At 29.3% G+C, this 20544-nt stretch overlaps 5 protein-coding genes and 1 pseudogene across 8 annotated transcripts; 2 read left to right on the top strand and 4 right to left on the bottom strand.

Moving 5' to 3' along the window:
• Positions 1-3080: 3080 nt before the first annotated feature.
• On the top strand, positions 3081-5993 carry LOC149892526 (uncharacterized; annotated as a pseudogene). The gene is made up of 3 exons (XR_016449569.1): positions 3081-3982; positions 4101-4189; positions 4485-5993. The product of XR_016449569.1 is annotated as an uncharacterized LOC149892526 (transcript).
• Positions 5994-7140: 1147 nt separating this feature from the next.
• On the top strand, positions 7141-15268 carry LOC145181774 (uncharacterized). The gene is made up of 6 exons (XM_080056940.2): positions 7141-7360; positions 7477-7543; positions 12472-12738; positions 12881-13125; positions 14419-14598; positions 14708-15268. The coding sequence occupies exons 1-6, from the start codon at positions 7316-7318 to the stop codon at positions 14876-14878; spliced, it is 975 nt and encodes a 324-aa protein (XP_079913066.2). The 5' UTR covers positions 7141-7315; the 3' UTR covers positions 14879-15268.
• On the bottom strand, positions 8418-8985 carry LOC149892525 (uncharacterized). Its single transcript, XM_090077632.1, has one exon. The coding sequence runs from the start codon at positions 8983-8985 to the stop codon at positions 8464-8466; it is 522 nt and encodes a 173-aa protein (XP_089933758.1). The 3' UTR covers positions 8418-8463.
• LOC149892524 (uncharacterized) lies at positions 8418-9960 on the bottom strand. Its single transcript, XM_090077626.1, has one exon. It carries the CDS (start codon positions 9955-9957, stop codon positions 9022-9024), a length of 936 nt encoding a protein of 311 aa, XP_089933752.1. The 5' UTR covers positions 9958-9960; the 3' UTR covers positions 8418-9021.
• LOC149892523 (uncharacterized) lies at positions 8418-10645 on the bottom strand. Its single transcript, XM_090077631.1, has 2 exons — positions 10308-10645; positions 8418-10236 (listed from the first exon to the last, which is right to left on the bottom strand). The coding sequence occupies exons 1-2, from the start codon at positions 10548-10550 to the stop codon at positions 9958-9960; spliced, it is 522 nt and encodes a 173-aa protein (XP_089933757.1). The 5' UTR covers positions 10551-10645; the 3' UTR covers positions 8418-9957.
• LOC145181785 (WASH complex subunit 3-like) lies at positions 15131-20406 on the bottom strand. 3 transcript variants are annotated; one of them, XM_090077628.1, is made up of 10 exons: positions 20281-20406; positions 19961-20077; positions 19736-19834; positions 19539-19604; positions 19320-19448; positions 16965-16986; positions 16786-16806; positions 16613-16668; positions 16434-16498; positions 15131-16077 (listed from the first exon to the last, which is right to left on the bottom strand). In XM_090077628.1, the coding sequence occupies exons 2-10, from the start codon at positions 20009-20011 to the stop codon at positions 16008-16010; spliced, it is 579 nt and encodes a 192-aa protein (XP_089933754.1). In that variant the 5' UTR covers positions 20012-20077; positions 20281-20406; the 3' UTR covers positions 15131-16007. The 3 variants fall into 3 exon arrangements, with proteins under 3 accessions (XP_089933754.1, XP_089933753.1, XP_089933755.1); XM_090077627.1 differs by having other exon boundaries at positions 15136-15396; XM_090077629.1 differs by lacking the exon at positions 19539-19604 and having other exon boundaries at positions 15136-15396.
• Between the last annotated feature and the right edge of the window lie 138 nt (positions 20407-20544).

Raw genomic sequence — 20544 nt, 5'->3', positions numbered from 1 at the left:
TTGATGAATGTCTTTAAATCGATTTATTTGTCATAATTCATATTATGTTCATATAATTTCATGGTATAGGTTATTTAGTTTTATTTAGCACTAAATCTTGTTTTAGTAAACTAGTTTTAGACTAAAAAGTTAGTCGTCTAGATATAGTTAGACTAAAAAGTTAGTCGGCTAATTTTAGTTAGACTAAATGAAACGTCTACTTCATCACCACTATAAATCAAATGTGGAGAAAGGTCCTTCAATAGTTTTCCGATTAAACCTTTAAAGATGTGTTGAATTGGCGACAGTTCTGTATTTAAGGATTTTCTAAAGTATAAAGATTTTTGCCTTAAATTAAAAAACTATTTTATCAAATTTGTTAAAATATTAAGGAAACTTTACGTTCAAAATGTTAGTAAACAAAAGCATGAAATTCAGACCAAACACATCGTTAGCATACGTTTACATAGAGCATACGTTAACATAAGTTATTGGATATAGCATATATGTTATAGTGTAAAACATATGTTAAAGAATATACACCCGCTTGCATAAGTTTTCGGTTACTTGAAAGCATAATTTTTTTTTGGCAAATTATTAGATACTATGTTTAAAGTGTGTTTATTTGTCATGAGATAGTTTTATTGAAACATGTGAATGTATATTTAAAATTTTATTTCAATATACATAATTATCTCTTTATTTTTGTAATGCAAAACCTGAACATTTCAAATAAATGGATTCCCGTTCCATAAACGGATAAACTTTTATATAAAAACATTGAAAAAGAATTTTTATAGAAGTTTTTTTTAAAAAGTCACTTCAAAAAATTTGGAATTAGAATTTTTCTAAGGTTACTCATAAATAGTAGCACTCTCTAAAAGATATGAAAGAAGAAAATATTTAAAACTTACTGACGGAAAAATAGTCCCTACATTTTGATGGCAAGCATATCGAGGAAAATTAATATAGTGATACTTAAAAATGAAAAAACCGAAGTAAAATTGGCACAGCTTGAAAGCTAGCAAGACTAAAGCTTTTTCTATTGGAATTGCCAAAGTTCTTGATGAATACATCTTATAGAATGCAATAAAAATGATTATTGCTGATACAGCCAAACGTTAACACTGGGAAAAAAAATAGAGCTTTGGTAAAATTGCTACGAATCAATTGTCAGTATCACATTCTGAACAATATTCTTTATCTTGTGATGAGTAAACAACTTGATAGCAATGCAACGCTTCCAAAAAAATGTACATTCGCTTGTGTCTCTGTTAATGGAATAAAAGGAATCTTTCTTAAATCAGGCGGGAGAAAAACATTAACTACACTGTTTAAATTAAAATTAATTTTAGTGTTGGTATTGGTTATTTTTTAATCAAACAACAAACAACATAAAACAATACTTGTTAGCTTTTTCCTATATCTGCTGGGACACCCTACCATTCGTTGCACCCTGGCAATAATTAAAATTGGTTTGTGTTATAACTTTATAAACTCATTAATGTAGTTGCACAATCCTTAGATGTTTTTCATCTTTTTTCATAATTTTACATGTAATAATTTAAGAAAAGTAATCTTTCAAACACCAGAACATGATCATTTAAACCACCTGCTTCATAACATGCAAACACTGTGAAGATCTTTTTAAGATCACGGGAATTCAGGTTCTTTCAGAAAAAAATATAATTTTTTACTTTACACTGTTTAACTTTTTATATTTTTATTGCTTTGACAGTCATCATATAATAATATTAAGTTAATATTTTGGTAAAAAATGTTACTTGTATATCACAGGAAATGATAAAGTTGTTGAGCAAAGATATTTCAAATATGTTGCACTTATCAAATAGTAAATCATTATTCAAAATAGACAATAAACAATTTAGCAAACTTCTAAATGACAAAACAAAGTATCTTAAAGCTGTATTTGATATATTGAAACAATTTATACAACTACTGTTAAAAAATAGCGGAAAACAAGGTTTTTATGGATTCATTAAAACTTGCATTTCTTCATTAGCCCCCTGAACAGCTAGCCCTTTATATTTTAAAGATAAAAATATTAACTAACTGAAAAAATACATATCTCCTTGGAACTCAGTGGAAAAATTTTTTAGCTGATATTTAAACCAAAAAATATATATATATATTTTATTTAAAAAAAATTCTTTTAACTTGAACACAAAAATCAGTCTGCGTTTAAACGAAATAAAAGATTATCTAAAAAATAGATTTAAACTTATATTTTGATGAACAAGTTTAATATTTAAACGAAACAAAATTATCATTTTTTCAGATTTCTTCGAAAACATTAAAAAAAAAAAAAATTGAACTTCTTTTGATTACAAAATATAAAAAAAAAGTTTTAAGAAAAAACAAACTTTACTTTTTAAATAAAAAAATCGTTGTTATTTATTATTATTGGAAAAAGGGGTTAAAATATTTTTAAAAAAGTTGTGAAAGGTTTACTGCCATTTTTTGTTGTTGTTTTGAGCCACTGTGCAGTAGGGTGTCCCAAAAATACGAAAAAAAAAAAGAAAAAGTTGTACACACCAAATTCTTTGTCTATACACTTATAGAAGACCACTAGTATTGAAAAAAGGTTTTTAAGATCACTTCAAGTGCTTACTGTAGAAATTTGAAAAAAGGGATTTTATTAACTATACTGATTTTTTTTAAACTCAAATATTTTCGCTTCTTCTAAATAAAAACTTACTCTTTTAACAATTCTAATAACTGTAGTTTTTTATAGTTTAAACATCTGTAATCATTAAAAAAAATATTGGTAGCTTTGTAGTAGGATATGGTGGCAACTCAATAACTTAGTATTATCACACTTTTCTTGATCACTGTTCTAAATATTAAGAACTTTTAAAAACAATATGAATATATATATATACTGATATGTTTTTAATACAATAATTATTTGAGTATTATTTTTGTACTTTTTTGACAATTAGTTGTTTTCTTTGCAATTATTGATTTTGATTAAACCAACTTGATCTTATTTAAAATATCGACTTTTGAATACACCAACTTTGAAAGCCGCAATCTTGATTAAATAAAGTAAACAAACTTAAGCCAATCGTTTTTTTCTGATAAAAAAACAACGAATCAAACTGTTACTCTTTACAAAAGAATATTTTGCGTAGTTTATTATTACAAATTAAATATTGATAAAAATTAATTATAAAAAAATTAAAATATATTTATGTTATGGCGAAAAGAAAGAAGACTGCTAAAATAAAAAAATCCAACTATAATGTTAATTTAAACCCGCGTCGACCACTTTACATTCTCAGAAGTCCAATTTCTGTTTTTCCCATACATCAACTACCAACAAATGGAACAGTTCTACGATATTATCAGTATGTTATTACAGAAAAAACTAAAAGGTTCAAGTCTACTCAAGAAAATTTCTCTTGCAAAACAAAGAGTGGGAGTAGGGATATGGTTTGCCATGACAAAGATTTTTGTTATGAAAGTATGGAGATATGTTGCCTTAGAAAAGTTGTAAACATATGGAAATATGCTGGTTTTGGAAAGTATATAATTTCTGAAGTACAAATTGTTAAAAAATTTATTAAACTAAATAAACTGTACATTTCTATGCGAAATACAAGTTATCTTTCCTGGAACACAATTACCAAAAAAAATCACGAAAATCGGTTTGAAGAATTTCTTGAGAATTTATTTGATATTTCTCAAAACAACATAGAAGATAAAATCAAATCAGATAAAGATATGCCAAGATCGAATGATGCAGTTATAGAAGATTTGGCTTTTCTTCAAGATCAAAGAACAACGAGGAGAGGTGTAATAACTGATAAATATGACATTGATATGCAGCAAAGAGTTGAAAGGAGAATTAAAAGGTATGAAAGAATGAGATCTTATAAAGAAAAATGTAGAGTTAATGAATATTTTGGATTGGATAGAAAAGTTGATTTTGAAATGGATGAAGTGATCTCTCATAACTCAGATGAATTTGAGGCATCAGGTAAATGATATCTCAAATTTTAACTTTAATTGAAAACCTTTAAATAATTATTCTTAATAATGGTTTAATTAAAATTTATATTTGCTTTATAAAGTAATTACTGCTTTTCGTTACTTAGGTTCTGCTGCTCACCTATCTTCAGTTTCTAGTGATAGTGATTTAGAAGCTCAGTAGCTAGAAGTAGATTCAAGTATATTGAAGATTTAGGTAGATTTGTTTACATTCAAAATATTTATATTCAGGGTGTTAGCTAGCCCAAAGGTGTATATTGGGGAATTCACAATGGTTTCAAAATTCCTAAAAAGTCAATGACTTTTTTTTTTGATTCTTATTTTGAGTTTTTTAGGACAATTTCTTGAAAATTTCCAATATTTTCCTGAACAACAACAATAAATATTCCCAATACAGCAAAAACGTGGTATAATGTTTAATTTTGGCTAACACCCTGATATTAAAACAATCAATAGTAGTTATAAAGAGAAATAAATTCTTTTTAATTTAGGTACCACCATCAGATCAAGCTATTATGAAGAAATGGCAGGAAAGAATTTGATCTTGCACTTTGACAGTAAGTTGGTAAAAGAAATAGAGGAAAAGTTAAAAATTACTGTTAAGAAGGAAAGGGTTGCTATATCTGTTACCAGTCCTGAATTTACTACAAAAGACGATCGCCTACTTGGAATTATACCTGTAGAGAGCACTAAAGGAAAAAATCAAGCCATTGTTATTCAAAACATTTTAGAGTACTTTGAAATAGCGGATAATATAATTGGAGTCTGTACTGATACTACATCAAGTAATACAGGTAGACTAAACGGAGCTATAATAATAATAAGTAGAATTCTTAATAAATGTTTGTTTTGGTTTATGTGTCGTCACCACATATATGAACTTCATATAAATCATGCAATACAGGCTATCACTAAAGTTAAATCTAAGGGTCCAAGTAAATCTATGTACTTGGCTTTTCAAAGAAACTGGGAAACTTCTCATGAATCTGTGAATTCAAGAGTTCCAGAACTGAAAATATCTGATTGGAACAAGCTCGAAATAGGTAGCAAGCTTCACATCTTGGCGCTAGCAGCTAAAGATTATGCAAAGTATTCATTAGAGAATAAAATTTTTCCAAGAAATGACTATAATCACCTTGTAAAATATTTGGCTTTTTATCTTGGCGTCGAATCTGATAAGCTTAAAGAATTTAAAATTCATCAACCTGGAGCTTGTCACGAAGCAAGATTTATGGCGGATGCTTTGTATATTCTTTCACTAGAGATGACATCCACTGTTATAAGCTTTTTACCTGATGAAAATAAAAAAGAAATAGAAACATGTGCCTTTATTGTTGCTGTTTGTTATGTTCCATGGTACCTTAAATCTAGATGCGCTCAACACGCTGTACTTAATGATTTTAATGCTTTTAAAGCAGCATATGTTATCAAGGATGAATTTAAGACTGATATTGGTAATGCTTTGATTAAAAGTTTTCATAAACATTCGTGGTATCTTTCTCCAGCAATAGTTGTGTTTTCACTCGTTGATCTCACTTGGAAATGTCTGTTAAGTATCAGATTTTGAATTCGTTAATTTCTTTTCCAGTTCCAGAGCAAAAAAATATAAATATGGAAAAACCTAATCCAGTTTTAATCTTACCAAACAGCAAGCTTTCAGAACTTGTTACTGCTGATAGCTGGCTTATATTTTTACGCCTTGGAATCACAAATCAAGTTAAAGATTGGGTTTCTTCTCATCCCAACTTTTCAAAAACTGAATCATATGGTGTTTTTGAGTTTTTGTTAAAGGACTTAGTGTAACTAATGACTGCGCTGAAAGAAACATTGGCTTAATAAACGACTTTTTTAAATATTCTCAAAAGGAAGAACAGCGCCAAAATATACTATTGATAGCAAGAGAGAAGAGAAAAAAAGTAACAAAGAATGTAACTCAAAAAGAACTTATAAATATTTAAAGCTCTCTATATGATAATATTAATATATATTAGTGGACAAAATAAGCACACTGTTATTTATTTTATTTTGATATTTTGAAAAGCTAAAAAATAGAGATTTTGGAATTTTACAGTAAGCACTTAAAATGATCTGAGAGTAATTTTTTAGCATGTATTTGTCTTCTGCCTTAGTATAGACAAAGAATTTTGGGTGTACAAAAGGAGTTTTAAAAAAAAGTGTTTTTTTGTATAATTTTGGGACACCCTACTGTGCAGCGCTTGACCCGAGTTTTTCAGCAAAAATTTAAACATAAAACGGGTTCTATGGTATGAGGGGGTTCCATGGTCGTATGAGGGTTGTATGGCTACTTCTGATTAGACAAATTAGTTTTCATAGATGGAACAAATTATTTTTCATAGATGGAAACATTTCCAATGTAAGGCATAATCGATTGTCATTTCTTATCTTCATACTCAGCTGAGAAACTGTCCGCATCCACACAGAATTTTAATCATAGTTACCACTTCATATATATTTACATCGTTAACTTATGTACACAATTTTCCCACTTCCACTTCCACTATCTAAAACAAAAGTTTTAGAAAAACCTTTGCATACTTCTTTTGTTAAACTGAATGACGTTCTTCTTTGACCTTCACCACTAGACCAATAAGAAAATGTCTGCTGCAAATCCTCACTTTTCCAAAAAAACCAATATCTAAATATTCTCTCGTTAAGCGATATCGAGTTTAAATAAGGCGAGATCTCTCCAACCGAAACATTTACGTGTAGGAAGAAATAAATGTATTTATATGACTGAAAAATCTTGATTCCTATAATCTATTGTTGCTTAAAAATCTATCATTAAATTTGTGTAACTTAAGTCTAAAAGATACAGAAGACGTAAGAATACATACAAAAGATTTTAAAGAAAAAGTTTTTTTGGATAAAAGTTATAACGAATATCATCTTTAAAACATTTTGAGCATCTGTAGTTTTACGAATAAAGATCGTACTACGGTTAAACGTATGAAACATTGGAAATTACGTTTAAACACTAACAGCGACTCTAAAACGCGATAAAATAGTATGGCAACGTACGTTTTAAATACAGAACCTCCGCAAAACCCACGGAAATTATGTCTTCAACCCATTTTAACGCGATGAGATCACAGAGAGTTTATTTCACGCTCGAATAATTCGCACTTCGAACAGCAGAAACTGGTTGGCTGAACAAGTGTTTACTTTAATGGAATGTTTTTGTTTCTATAGGTTTAATTAGCAACCGTTTGTTACTAGAAACCAGAAAAAATTGGCTCTCGTTGAGAACAACTTTTACAAACATGGAGTTTTCTTGTCTCACAAAAGGACACATTTAAAACGTATGAATTTTCCAAATGTAGTGATACATAACCAACAAAAATTTAAGGTAAATTTAAAGCGTTTTTATAAAACTAATCCCACTTTAGATAAAGTTTCTGAAAGCACAGTTCGATTCTCTTCATTTGTGCGTTTGGTGACTTTCCAAAAAAAAAATTTTTTTAGATGGGGCGCCAACATGAAAATATATTTGCTTATCTCTTCATGATTATCATCTACTCGACGTCAATGGGTAAGATTAAATAATAGTGTTAACACGTCTAATTAAAGCTTTTAACTTCGCTATCTAGAACTAAATTTTAGAGTAGCTTAGTCAGAAACATTTTATTGATGAAATAATTGTTACTCAAAAAATAAAAAAAATAATGATAATGATAATAAATGTCACACACCCACTTAAAAAAAGATCACAATTTTCTGTTTAACCTTCGAGCGGCCCACAGTGACTCAAAGTGAAGAAAAAACGGCAAAAATTATATAACCATTGCATTTTAATGTATTAAATGAATAGTTATTGTTTTTTTTGTCTAAAAATCAATTATGTGATTTTAAGTTATTTTTACGTGCAACAACCAGCAAAACGTGCGCGTATCTAAAAAACACGCGCGTATGAAATTTTACACGCGCAAGCAGATTTTTTTTTTAAATTTTTCTTCTTGAATCAAGTAATAGTTTGCATAATACATAATTTATTTTTAAATCTCTTTTTAACTCACTCCAACTTGTAATCAGGCGTGATCACACAGTACACTACCATCCAAATTTAAGTCATAATTATTACCAAGCCCCTCCCCTTTTGCTAAAAACAACGATTGAAAGAATTTTCAAAAAAAATAATAATAGTTTAGTCATCAACAAAGAGTATATAATAGAATGCTCTTAACATTACTATTATAACTATTTTAAATTTTAATTCATAGAAAATTTTAATTTTTTTAAAATTTCTGTCATCAATTGTTATCCTCCTCTTTTGATAAAAACAATGATTAAAAGAATTATCATTAACAAATAAAAAAAATTCAGACATCAACAAAGAGTAGATAATAGTTCTACTTTGAGCATTACTATTATAACTATTTTAAATTTTAATTCATAGAAAATTTTAATTTTTGATGGCAAATTTAACTATAAATAAAAAATTTCACAAAAGAATCACGACTGTTTAAGAAGAGAAAGAACTTCTACTGGAAGCAATTTCCCATTTTCACATCTATGGTTAGTGAATTGGATGCTCGATATAACTGGATCACTCCTTATCATAAGATAGTTAAACTGGTTTTTCATAACATTTATCCTTGAAATTTTGCATGAATGGTTTAATCTTGCATTTCTAATCTCTTTGTTAAGAGCCTCTAGTGATTCTTCTAAATAAACTCCAATGGGAAGTTCTAATGCATCGGCAATCTGTAAACCATGTTCTAAAAGTTTGTGAACGCTTGGAGGAATAACATACCAATTATATTCAGAAAGAATTTTATCTGTTGTATCATTACAATAATTTTGAAAAGAGCTTGGATCTAAATCATATCCTGAACAAACTGCTTTTAAAATTGTTTTAAGTCTAGAAATGATGTCAACATCTACACCAGTTATCTCAGAGAAAGTAATCGATTCCTCAAAGGCTCTTCTGGCAGTATTACCATCATTAGTGTTTCCAAAACCTTGTTTGGGCATGTCAACAATAAGACTTATTTCTTCCCTAAACTTCTTTTAGATAAATGCTTTTCTTTCTTTAACTGATTCTTTCTGCTCAGAGGTTTTAGCATAAAATGACCTAATTTTCAATTTATATCCAAGATGAAGAATGTACTCAAAGCATCTTATCCAAAGGTGAAGAGGTGAAAGGCCAAAAGATAAAGCTTCTTTATTGACAGGTTTAGATCTAATCAATTTAACGTCATTCATCTCTGTTGGCTTTGCTGAACATACATTACAGCTTTGAGAAGATGTAGTACTTGTCAGTGCATTAACAACTTTTCCATCAAACATAGTCAAATCCAAATTATACTTTATAATTGCTGTCATCATAGATGACTCAGCTTCTTCTGACTCTAAACTTACTACAAATGGTTCAAGTTTCTGAATCTCAATTCGTAATCGTTCCTCTTCTTCTTTAATTAGCATATCTGTTTCCTTTTTGTACTGCAAACATACCGGTCTGCAGAAATGTGTACTAGATGGTTTTTTGTTGTACCATATCACTGTATCATTAACAGTCAGTTTAAGAGGCACAACAGATGTTTGGAAAACACTCTCTTCATTTTTAATAACTTCATCTAGAGTTGTATCTAAATATTTTTGTTTATACAGACTCTGGCTAGACGCTCCATCAAAACCGCCTTTGAAATGCATGATTCCATGCTGATTGATATCTTTAACCAATAATTCAGAAAATATTTTGTTGCAACTATTTAGACTCAAGATTCTACACAGTGTGTGATTAAAAAGAGATTGAAGGGAGCAAACTGCAGATGTTTCTGAAAAAGTCATATTATCAGGATAGCATTTCTTTTTTTCAATTAAAATTTTATGAAGAGACGGATAGACGTTTGCATTTTGTAATAAGGAGCTATTTCTGATTATCTGGTATTGTTCATCGGACAGATCACATTGAATTTTTAGGCTGAGAGCATCTTCAACTTTCATTTAAACAGGTTCAAGCATAGACATGTTTTTCCTAATTTCATTTGCTTTATCTGGGTCCAAAGCCTTCTTTACTATAAAAATAAAATTGTTTCTACTAATGTTGGATTCAGTTGCTGCACTTTTTATAGAAGCTAATGCCAATGCTTCATGATTGTTTTCAGCTAAATGGGCAATTTTAGCTCTTTTGCTTCTTTCACCAAGATTTTCCCAAACTTTATTTTTTCTGCCTGGACCTTCTTTAAATTTAACTCTTTTAACAAGATCGGGGAAAAACTCCTCCTGTAAATAGAAACTTAACTAAATAGAATGATTGCATAAAAAAAATTATTAACAAATAACTGTTTCTTTACCTGCAGCCAAACACCTTCTTTTAAAATCAATCTGTCATAGTTTCTATTATGCTTATCTAACTTAGCTCCCACTTTTTCTTTAAAAACAGACAACTTATTCTTTAAGTTAGTAAGCTCTGATTTATCGAAGTCATCTTCATGAAGGTTATAAACATTTAAAACTTCTTTAAACAAAGATTCAAGCAGATTAACTTTATTGAAACCTAGCTCTTTAATTTTTTGAAAAAGATCAATTCTTTTCATGTTTTATATATTATCTATAACATAACACACAAAAGTTATCAATAGTTTAACAATCTTATTGTCGTTTACATTATAGCTTAATAGCTACAAGTATTTTGAAAATCCATATATATATACATACACACATACATACATACATATATATATATATATATATATATATATATATATATATATATATATATATATATATATATATATATATATATATATATATATATATATATATATACTAAAAATAATAGGTAAGGCTGATACTCTTTTTAAAAGAGTTTATATTTTAAATAAATAAATAAAATTTACTTGCTTCAATTTACTCCAACCTTTTATTGTATACTCGCTAAATGTAATATTTAGCGAGTAAATGATAAAAGCTCTATTTTAGATTGGAGCAAATTGGAGCAGGTAAATTTTATTCCAGCAAATGGTATATTGCTGACAGTACTCAAAAACACTAAAATCAGCGTGGAGTTATGCGGAACATTTTTGTTCTTGTACCACAAATAATGTGTTACAAATAAAAAAAAAAAATTTTATTAATAGATTTCTTCATGCTGAGTAATAGCTTAAACCTAATAATCATTAGAAAAAAATCATTCAATTACATTGTGAATTGACACAATTTTAATAAATTAATAAAAAATACTAACACTTTAGCTACTATGTCTCCATAATATAAATTTCTAAAACTGACTATTTTATCGAACATTTCCGGTTTTTTTTCGTCATAAAAAAAGCATTAATAAAGTGCTTCAAATTAATACACAAACTTGCAATGGCTTCAAAAAAAGTTTTAAATTGTTATGCATCTGGCCTTACCATCATTAAAAGTTATTTGTATTTAGAAACTAAAGACTATTTTTTTTCCTTTTTTGCCACTTTTTAAGGATTTTGAGCCACTGTGCGGCCGTGCTGTCCTAAAATTTACGGCAAATTAATTTTCTAATGAAACACATGCAACTTGAAGAATAACACTAAGCATGGGAATTTCGGCCTTCGAAATCGACGAAATTAAACGAAATTCGTGTTTCAATTTCGGATCGAAATTGAGAACGAAATTTCGATTTTTTGGATTGTTTAATTTCGCGAAAAAATTTCGTATAATTTCGGGTCATTGAAAGTAACGAAATTGACACGAAATTAAACATAAGTTTTAATTTCGAAATTCGTGAATTTGTAATGTTTAAAAATTTCGTCTTTCGAAATTCAATATAAATTTCGATACGAAATTGAAACACGAATTTCGTTTAATTTCGTCGATTTCGAAGGCCGAAATTCCCATGCTTAAATAACACGTATCTATTCCTGGAACAATCTTTATTGGTTATTTAAGTGGGCATTATTTGCTAAAGAGGGAGTTCGAGAATAACAACAGCCTCCAAAACGCCGTGCATGTCGTTCGTGCGCACGAGGCAGGAAGAAAACCTCAGCGTCAATGAAACGCCACAATTGTCAGACATTAACACGTAAGCGTCACTCTTAAACAAAACCTTTGTGGGTTGATTGTGCAAATATAAATACTGAATTCAATTCTGACCAAAAAAATTCTAACTTTTCTTGTGTTTGATGTTTATATATGCTTGTTAATAAATTTGAAAAAAAAATTTAAGCTAAAAATAAAAGCTTTAATGAAGACTTTCTTTGTGGAAATATTGTTTTTACTGGTTAATTTTACGTCACACAGTTTACAGCAAATATCCACTATTTTATGTCAGCATAAAATCACGTTAAATTTACAACGCGCCCGCTCGTGTCAAAATGCCCGCTAGAAGTTTAACGACGGTATCTTTAGCCCACAGCTTTTTGATTAAAAAAAATCTTATTTCTACAGTAAGAAATGTTGATAAAAAACTGACGAAATTATTATTTAAACATTTTTTTTTTTTTGCATTTGCTTTTTTGCTAAATTCTTAATCTTTAGTTGAAGCAGAACTTGGATGGCCGTCTGGAACCTACGGCCTACCGGAACCAGCAACTGGATGTCCTAATTTTGGAAAAACTCATTGGCAACGTGGTTATACATACCATAATACTGAAGACGAAAATCCAGCAAATAAACGCTCGCAAAACTACCATTTTGCCGGAAATTTTTCGCAACACGGGATACAACAAAGATTTTGTATTAAAGACGATGCTTCTGGTACCAATGAATTTTGGCCACAGGGGAAATATTGTATATACAAAAAAGGTGAGGGAGGTCTGAGATATATTTAAAAAAAAAAAAAAAACGACAATGGGTTAATCTGCATTTAGTGTGGCATTTAGTACATTTAGGTAGAACGCTAAAACTTTAAAAAATCTCGTCAAACTCTGTAAAATTTCATTATTAGGAGTTTGTCCAAACGGTTTAAGTGAAGGATTTGTGAAATGGGACGATGAACACTCTTTGATTGACCAACCTAATAAAAAGACTGGAGTTGTTCCTGATGGAATTTACGAAAGCAAGCAAACAACGCTTAATTATTGTTGTAGCACAAAGGGAGACGTCAATACACATATTAGCTTGCCGAATTTAAAGCCTTTTTACTTAATGGCATATGGTTCTCCCTTATGTCAACGGGTGACTGGTACACGTGTAAGTTAAGAATTGGTTTGTTTTAAATTTTCTACAGTTCTTTAATTTTTAAAAACAGAGTTATCTCCGCACCATACTTAAATGAAGTAAATATGTGCAACGTTGTTTATAAAAATTGTTTGTTAGTAAAAATTTAAAGCTAAAGTTATACGCAAAAAAAATCAGATTTGAGAAAGGAACAAGAAGCAAGCTTTGCTTGAGTTAAAGTAGATAAAGAAAACGAATACTGTAAAACAACTAATACTTTATTAAAGCAAGTGAAAAAAATTTGAATGAAAAGTAAACATTTAGTTAAATGTGGTAAACCACCAAATATTCAGTATTGTTCAAGACTTGAAAGAGTAAAAAAAAAAAAAAAAATTATATCAATACAAAATCATAAAATGAGAGTACTAATTTACTCTTTATTTTACTTTGCTTCGCTAATTTTGCTCGATTTTTTTTTGCCTCGATTTCGCTCGATTTTATTGGAAGAATTTCATTTTAACAGATCAATTCAAAATAATAATTCAGAATATACTGATAAAAAACTTTTTACACACGTTGATGACATGTCAATTAAGGTAACATTTAGACCTAAATTGACAAGGTAAGTAGATTTACACCTTATTTGATTACGTCAACAATTATCTTCTTTTTTTTAAACTATTTTTCAGGTCAAAAAATTAAAAAAAAGGAGATTGGAGCAGAATTTTAACAAATGGAAATGTCACTGCTGAGAAAATACCAAAATGAATATTTTCCTGAAAGAGATTCGCACAACTTACTTTACAAGAAATCAAGTTTTCAATAACAATTTATTTTTGCAAAATTCAAATGCACAGAAAAACGTAAAATAAGAGTAAATAATAATTTTCTCCAAGCAGTCAGACTTTCAAGCTTTTCAACAAATTAAGCAGCATTTAGCGAAGTTTTTTCTATTTTAACTAGAGAAAGTGATAAAGTAAAACCACTATGAAATGTTTGAGCTTATGACTTAATAATTTCAGAGCAAAGTATCTCAAACTTATCTACTTGCATTTATGGACGTCTTGCGTTGCCAAGATCGTTGCTATAGAACTTTCTCTTAAAAAGTTCATTTATCCTAAAATCAAAAAAAAAAATTTTGGGAGCCAACTTTTTGTAAATAATTCTACAATAAATTATTCCATAATAAAATGCTAATCAAATGAGCAAAGTATCAAAAATATATTTTTTTTGCAGATTTTTACAAAATATAAGGTGTTCCACCTTAAATAAAATGTTTGAGAGTGTAAAATTGAAATGAATGACTAAATATGAGTCTATTTTTAGACATCAATGGAATTTATTAAGTTTGACGACAACGATAAAGGAAGCGAGAGTAAATTTGGAGGCAGCTATCCTTATGGTCCGAATGAAGACTTGTTTAACACTAAAATATATTACTGCTACTACGAACCCGGGGAAGAATCTACAGACGATTTAGGAACGGGCAAAAAAGTGCTATCAACGGTAAGAATACTTGAGCTGTTTTTACGACTTAAAGTCTATTTGAGAATGTTTGGTCAGACCTTAAGGTACTTGTAGAAGTTAGAGCAACATTTTCTCTGAATTTTAATAGGAACACACAAAAGCTTCTTCCTCCGGTTTGGCAGTGGCCATTGGATGTGGGGTAGCAGGGGCAATAGTAGGAACTGCATCCATAGCGTTTGCTACTAAAAGAATTTTAGCTTCAAGGTCAAAAGGAGAATTTGATTTAGCTGACATGGATCCACAGCCTGATACACCTTAGGAAAATAAACACACATTTACCAGAGCGTAAAGATATTAAAAAATAGACCTCTCATAGCAGTTTGTAAGTTGGAAGCAGCATGCTTATGCACCATGTAAATAAATAAATTTGTGGAACAAAACACTGTAAAATAATAGTGCACCAAGCCGCCTAAAATAACGGTACCGAAGCATGTTGACGCAGCCAAACAACACTGACGCAGAAGCTTATATAAAGCACAATTTACCCTTTTAACTACATTCACAAGGATTATTTAATAAAGATAAATTTTTTAATCATTATTCACACTGATTTATAAGTTTTTATTATATACAACATTTTGGATTTTGTAAAAAAATTATAAAAAGAAAATATTTAGTGTTGGCATCCACACTAATGAAAATTCTACGACATTCACAATGTTTCTTTTTTAATCTTCTTCGCTAAAAGAAGAAGCGGAATCGTCAGAATCATTGGAAGAATCGACATCACCAGTGTTTAAACTCTGCGAACCAGAAGGAGCGAGAGCATCTGGAGTGCTGAAAAAAGAAGAAACATGATTGGTATCACAATAAACAGTATAACAAAACCGATAGACGAGTGCAAGATTTAATAAACTGTAATATTTTTTACTTAGCTTTTTATTATCTACTTGAATTGCACAAAACTGTTTAATTCATAAAGGCCACCCAAAAGTATTGGGTTGATAACTAAATTCCCGCCATTTTCCAAAAAACGTTAACAACTAGTCTCTTGTTATTTACAACCTCTTTCTAACGTCAACATGATTTCCAATGCCTTGTTAGTAGATATCGGCCGGTTACGACTCGAAAAATTCAACCAAGTTCACAGTTTTACATCAGTATAGGAAACGAAGTTCCGCACATAGTATTTAAAAGCAGGTGTGAGAGCAGTTCCTTGCCATGGGCTTAAACGGCTTCCTGAGTCATAATGGCGATAGCAAAAGAACTCCATGTTGCCGATTATGTCTTACTTCTATTATTGATAGCTTAAGCGTGCGGAACACATGCTCCACGCTTCACACAAACCTTTTCTATCGAGTGAAGGTGCTTCTTTATAGCATGACTAGTAACCCTATTTTTCTGCCAGTTCCCTTGTCATTTGACACGAATTTTCTTGAAAACTTGGCTTAATTGTTCTTAATCGAATTCAAGTAGACGACCAGAACGAGGAGCTTCAGCTTTTGCTGACTTAGAACCCTGATTAAAAGCAAAAAGGAGGTATCGAAAATGGCCATTTTTCCTAAACTTGATATTCCGTTTTAATGATATGAAAATTAACATAAATTAACGGGAACAAAGAAGAAACCAAACAGATACCGGTAGAACAAAACATTATCGTTCGAATGATTTTAGAGCATCATGGGAAGATTTTTTTTATTACATAAAATTTGAAAAAATAGCGAGAACTTAGTTGCCGACCCAATATATAAAATGATTTGAAAACAGAAATTTGTATTCGCTTAGACATTTATGATTTTGACAGGCAACCACAACATATTTCCTCCCTAAATCTTTAAAATTATAAATAGAAACGGAGCATAAACGTTACTTACTCCAGTAGATCAGGATTTAAACCCTCCATAGCAACTTTAGCTTTAACAGCTAAGAGTGGGACTCCCTATAACGAAAAAAAAGAGATTATATCAAAAAATTAAAAAATATCGAAATACTTTCTTAAAAGAGTATATCCAAAAAAAAAAAAAAAAATGCATTAAATTTTACGTTCACTTACAACATTCAACATCTTAAAAAACTTCATGTAGCGAGGGTCTTTCGAAACAGTTAGGCCTGAACACGTTGATAAAATATAAGAAAAGGGACTTTACTTCTAATGAGAAAAAATATGTTAAAAGAATGTCAAACTAAGCTTCGAAAAACAATTTAATAACCTAAACATTAAGTTACCTTGAGTTTTAGGTGGAACTTCTAAATACAAAGAATGCAAGTCATTTAAAAATAACAAAACCTGGTTCACATGCACAAACTTTTCATAATTATCATTCAAGCAAAGCAATAAAAATGCAAAAAAAAAAAAAAAAAAAAAAAAAATTTGTTTTAGTAAATTAACGATGATGCAGTCATACCTGTTGCTTGAACATCTACATTCTAAAAAAATAAAACAAAAAAATTGTTTGAAAAATCATTTTTTTCAAACAACACGTCATGAAAGAAAAAATTTCAAAGATTGTCTTCCATTTGCTGATTAATATTAAAGAAGTTAAAGAGGGAGATTTTCCCATGCAAAAAAATTTTTTACACACACGACGAATTTGAGTTAGCATGGATATTTTAATTGTAAACAAATATTCAAAAAATGTAAAAGAAAAGAGATATGCTTCAGTAACTATCAACATAGTTACTGATATAACATCACTAATCTGTAATTCTTTGACGGAGTGTAAGACTTGCAAGATTTTTTTGTCAATCAAATAATTTGAAAGCTGGAAAGGATCAATTCACTTATTGATTTGAATATTCTACTGCCTACTGGTTTCTAAAATAGTTACTCCATGAAAATCCTTTTTAAAAAATTAAAAGTTTAATTGCTGTCAAATAAATGAGATGTCTGTTAAATACAAAATGAGATGTCTGTTAAATACAAAATTCAACACTCTTTAATCATTAACTACTCAAAAACTACTTAACTGATTTTTCTAATTTTTTTGCAGAAGGAGCCTAATGTGTTGTTGTTTGATTGCATTGGTTTTCAGTATCGGTTAACATTACTATTGGGTTAAAATTGAGTAAACAAATTAAATTGAGAAAAAGTATTGGAAATTTTTCTTCAAAGTCCTTTTGTCACAAGTTGATATTTCAAAATTGACCATTGTTGATTGATATTCAACTGTATTTATTTTGAGTCAATGTAGAGACTCATTCTATTAAAATAAAAATAGGAAGTGAAAAAAAGAAAGAATTTAAAGACAAATATATAACAAAATCAATAATTTGCTTCATAAAGGGAAACCCATGTTAGCCCAGAGCGATCTTTCAAAAAATTTAAATCCAGCCAAGATTTGATAAGAAAAGTACTTAAATCTGAAAAGTATAAAGCATATCATAAAAGGAAAACTCCAAAGCAATCCATGGAGAAATGAAAGCAATTTGTCATTCAATAAACTATATAAACTTTTCAACTGAGAAAACCTGTGCATAATTGAATATAATGAAATCTATTGCATTAAAGGCTTTTCACAATTGCCAGGCTAGCAATATTTTTATCAGTAAAAAGATAGATGTTTCCAACAAATTTAAGTATATTCAAACTGAAAAATTTGCTTCCAAGTTCCTTGTATGTAAGCAATCTGCTCCTTTGGTTTAAAAAGTGCACCATAGATAAGTCACAAGACTTTGAGCTTGGATATGTTTATAGAAGAATGCTTAAAGAAATGCCTTTTGCCGTTCATAAAACACATGATATTCCCACAATATTTTAGCCTGATTTGGCTACAATCCACTACTACAAGAAGTATCTAGAATGATCTGAACATAATGGCGTCAAAGTGGTAACAAAGGAAGCAAATCCTCCAAATTGTCATGAGTAGCAAGTTATTGAAAGTTATTGGTCAATTATAAAATTATAAAAGAAATCCTATTGAAAAGCAAGAAATTAACTTCAGATAAAAAAGATTTTAGGAAAAAGCTGATAGCAGCTTCAAAAAAAGCAAAATCCAGAAGATGATGTTAAGAACTCCCAAAAACATTTGGTTTACATTTTAGCATTTAACTAAAAATGTAAAAAATGATTGAAGTAAGTAAATAATTTAGATAACTTTATAGTGTAAAAAAATTAGAAAAATCTGCGAAGTAGTCTCTGAGTGATTAACACAATTAAAGGGTACAGAATTTAATTGTTTAAATGATAGGATGTACAATATTATTAAATCCTTAAAATTTCAAATAAATATTACTCAAATTTTATAAAATTTTCACTTAGCTAAACTGTACAAAGTACTAAGAAGAAACACAAAAATATAATTATTATAATTATTTTATTAACATAATTAACACTTTTGAAACAATTTCAACTCTCAATGTGTTGAGTAAAGATTCCTTAAGTTACTCAAAAATTTTTTTAACAGAGAAATTAACAAGTTATATAATAAATTTGTAATGGGTTATTTATACAAGTAGTGGTTTAAAGTTCAATGGCTTCACTCAACAGTTCAATAACTGTTCAAAAGTTGACACCCGATTGTTGACAAAGATTTGCTACACAGCAGCGCAGACCACATTTGATGATCAGTTTAATTCAGATTTGAATGTATGTCTTGTAAAAAAGTTTCTGCTCTGGCATATTTAACATGATGACAACAGTTCTTCATTCCCAAAAACTGTAATTGAATTCTTTGGATTTTTTTTTGGGAGAATTTTATTTCTGATAGTTCACTAAAAACATCTTTCCTCAAACTAAAATGACATAACCATAAGAAACAAACCTGGACTGGCACTTCACTAGGTTGAGATGGAGTGTTGGTAGGTTGAGATGGAGTGTTGGTAGGTTCTTCAATCTTAGCTTGTGTTTTGACAGGACCAGTTATATCATCTAATCCTGGGATGGAAGACAGCTAAGGAGAAACAGACTTAGCATAAAACTCATCCTAATAGCAAATTATAGAGAACAATAATACTACTTCAATTGCATGACTTTTTCAGACCTTTGCTTCAAGTATGCTTAAAGTTATTTCTAATTTTTGGATTTTTGCTTGAAGATCTTTCAATTTCTGTTTTAAAAAGAAATATAAAAAAATGAAAAGTAAAGTGAATAAATTTTTCTTTGTAAAATAAAAGATTCATAAGTTCCAAAAAGCATTTTCCAAAAAAGTAATTAAAAACCCTTTACTAAACTACTTACATTTTCACAATCTCCAGAAAATCTGTTTAGAAATCTAACAGTGTTTGTCACAAAATGATTTAAGAAAGCCAATGTACGCTTATAGTTAATAGCAGGAGTCTAAATATTTGGAGTAACAGCTTTTAAAAGCTGTTGTACTTTAATCAGGGAACAGAAGATGCTTCAGAAAATAGGTGCATAAAAAACATACATATTACTAACACACACATACTGTAGAAAACTTACTTGCTCAAGATTGACAGCAGCTCCAATAATAGCATATTCATTTAAATCCATTTTTTAGCTAAACCAGCTGATTTGTTAAAAAAATCAACTAGTCAATTAGACCAGATTGTTGTTATACTACAAAAAAAGGTATGGAAATGAAGAATAACAATTGAAGAAAGTAGATCTAATGCTTTCAATGAAGTATTTTATGTTGTTTTTTCTTATAAGTAGTATTTTTAATGAAACTTCTTTATATCAAAAATCTATTTGCTCTTTGGTTTTAGCAAAAATACTTGAAAATCTTAAAGCTAACTAAAAAAATCAAGAGAGATTCACACCACATTTAGGTAGCTGAAAGAATGCTATTTCCACCTCTTTGATCCCAAGTCAATCTTTGATTTCACTAAAATCCATCATTTTATTTTTAAATAGTTAACTTATAGTTCCTATTGATAACAAGAGCTATCAATAGTAATATAAACCCAAAAAAACAAATCAGTACCAAATGATAAAAATTTTAAAAAACAAAACAACTTTTCTTTCTGATTTATGCCAGAAATACTGGCCAGTTCTATAACTGGTTTTTCTGCTATAAACTGACC

The sequence above is a fragment of the Hydra viridissima genome, unplaced genomic scaffold (genome assembly GCF_058129835.1).
Source record: "Hydra viridissima isolate aposymbiotic clone 2 unplaced genomic scaffold, HvirCarnegie_v1 scaffold_2, whole genome shotgun sequence".
NCBI lineage: Eukaryota > Metazoa > Cnidaria > Hydrozoa > Anthoathecata > Hydridae > Hydra > Hydra viridissima.
This window is presented reverse-complemented; position numbering and strand designations above follow the sequence as displayed.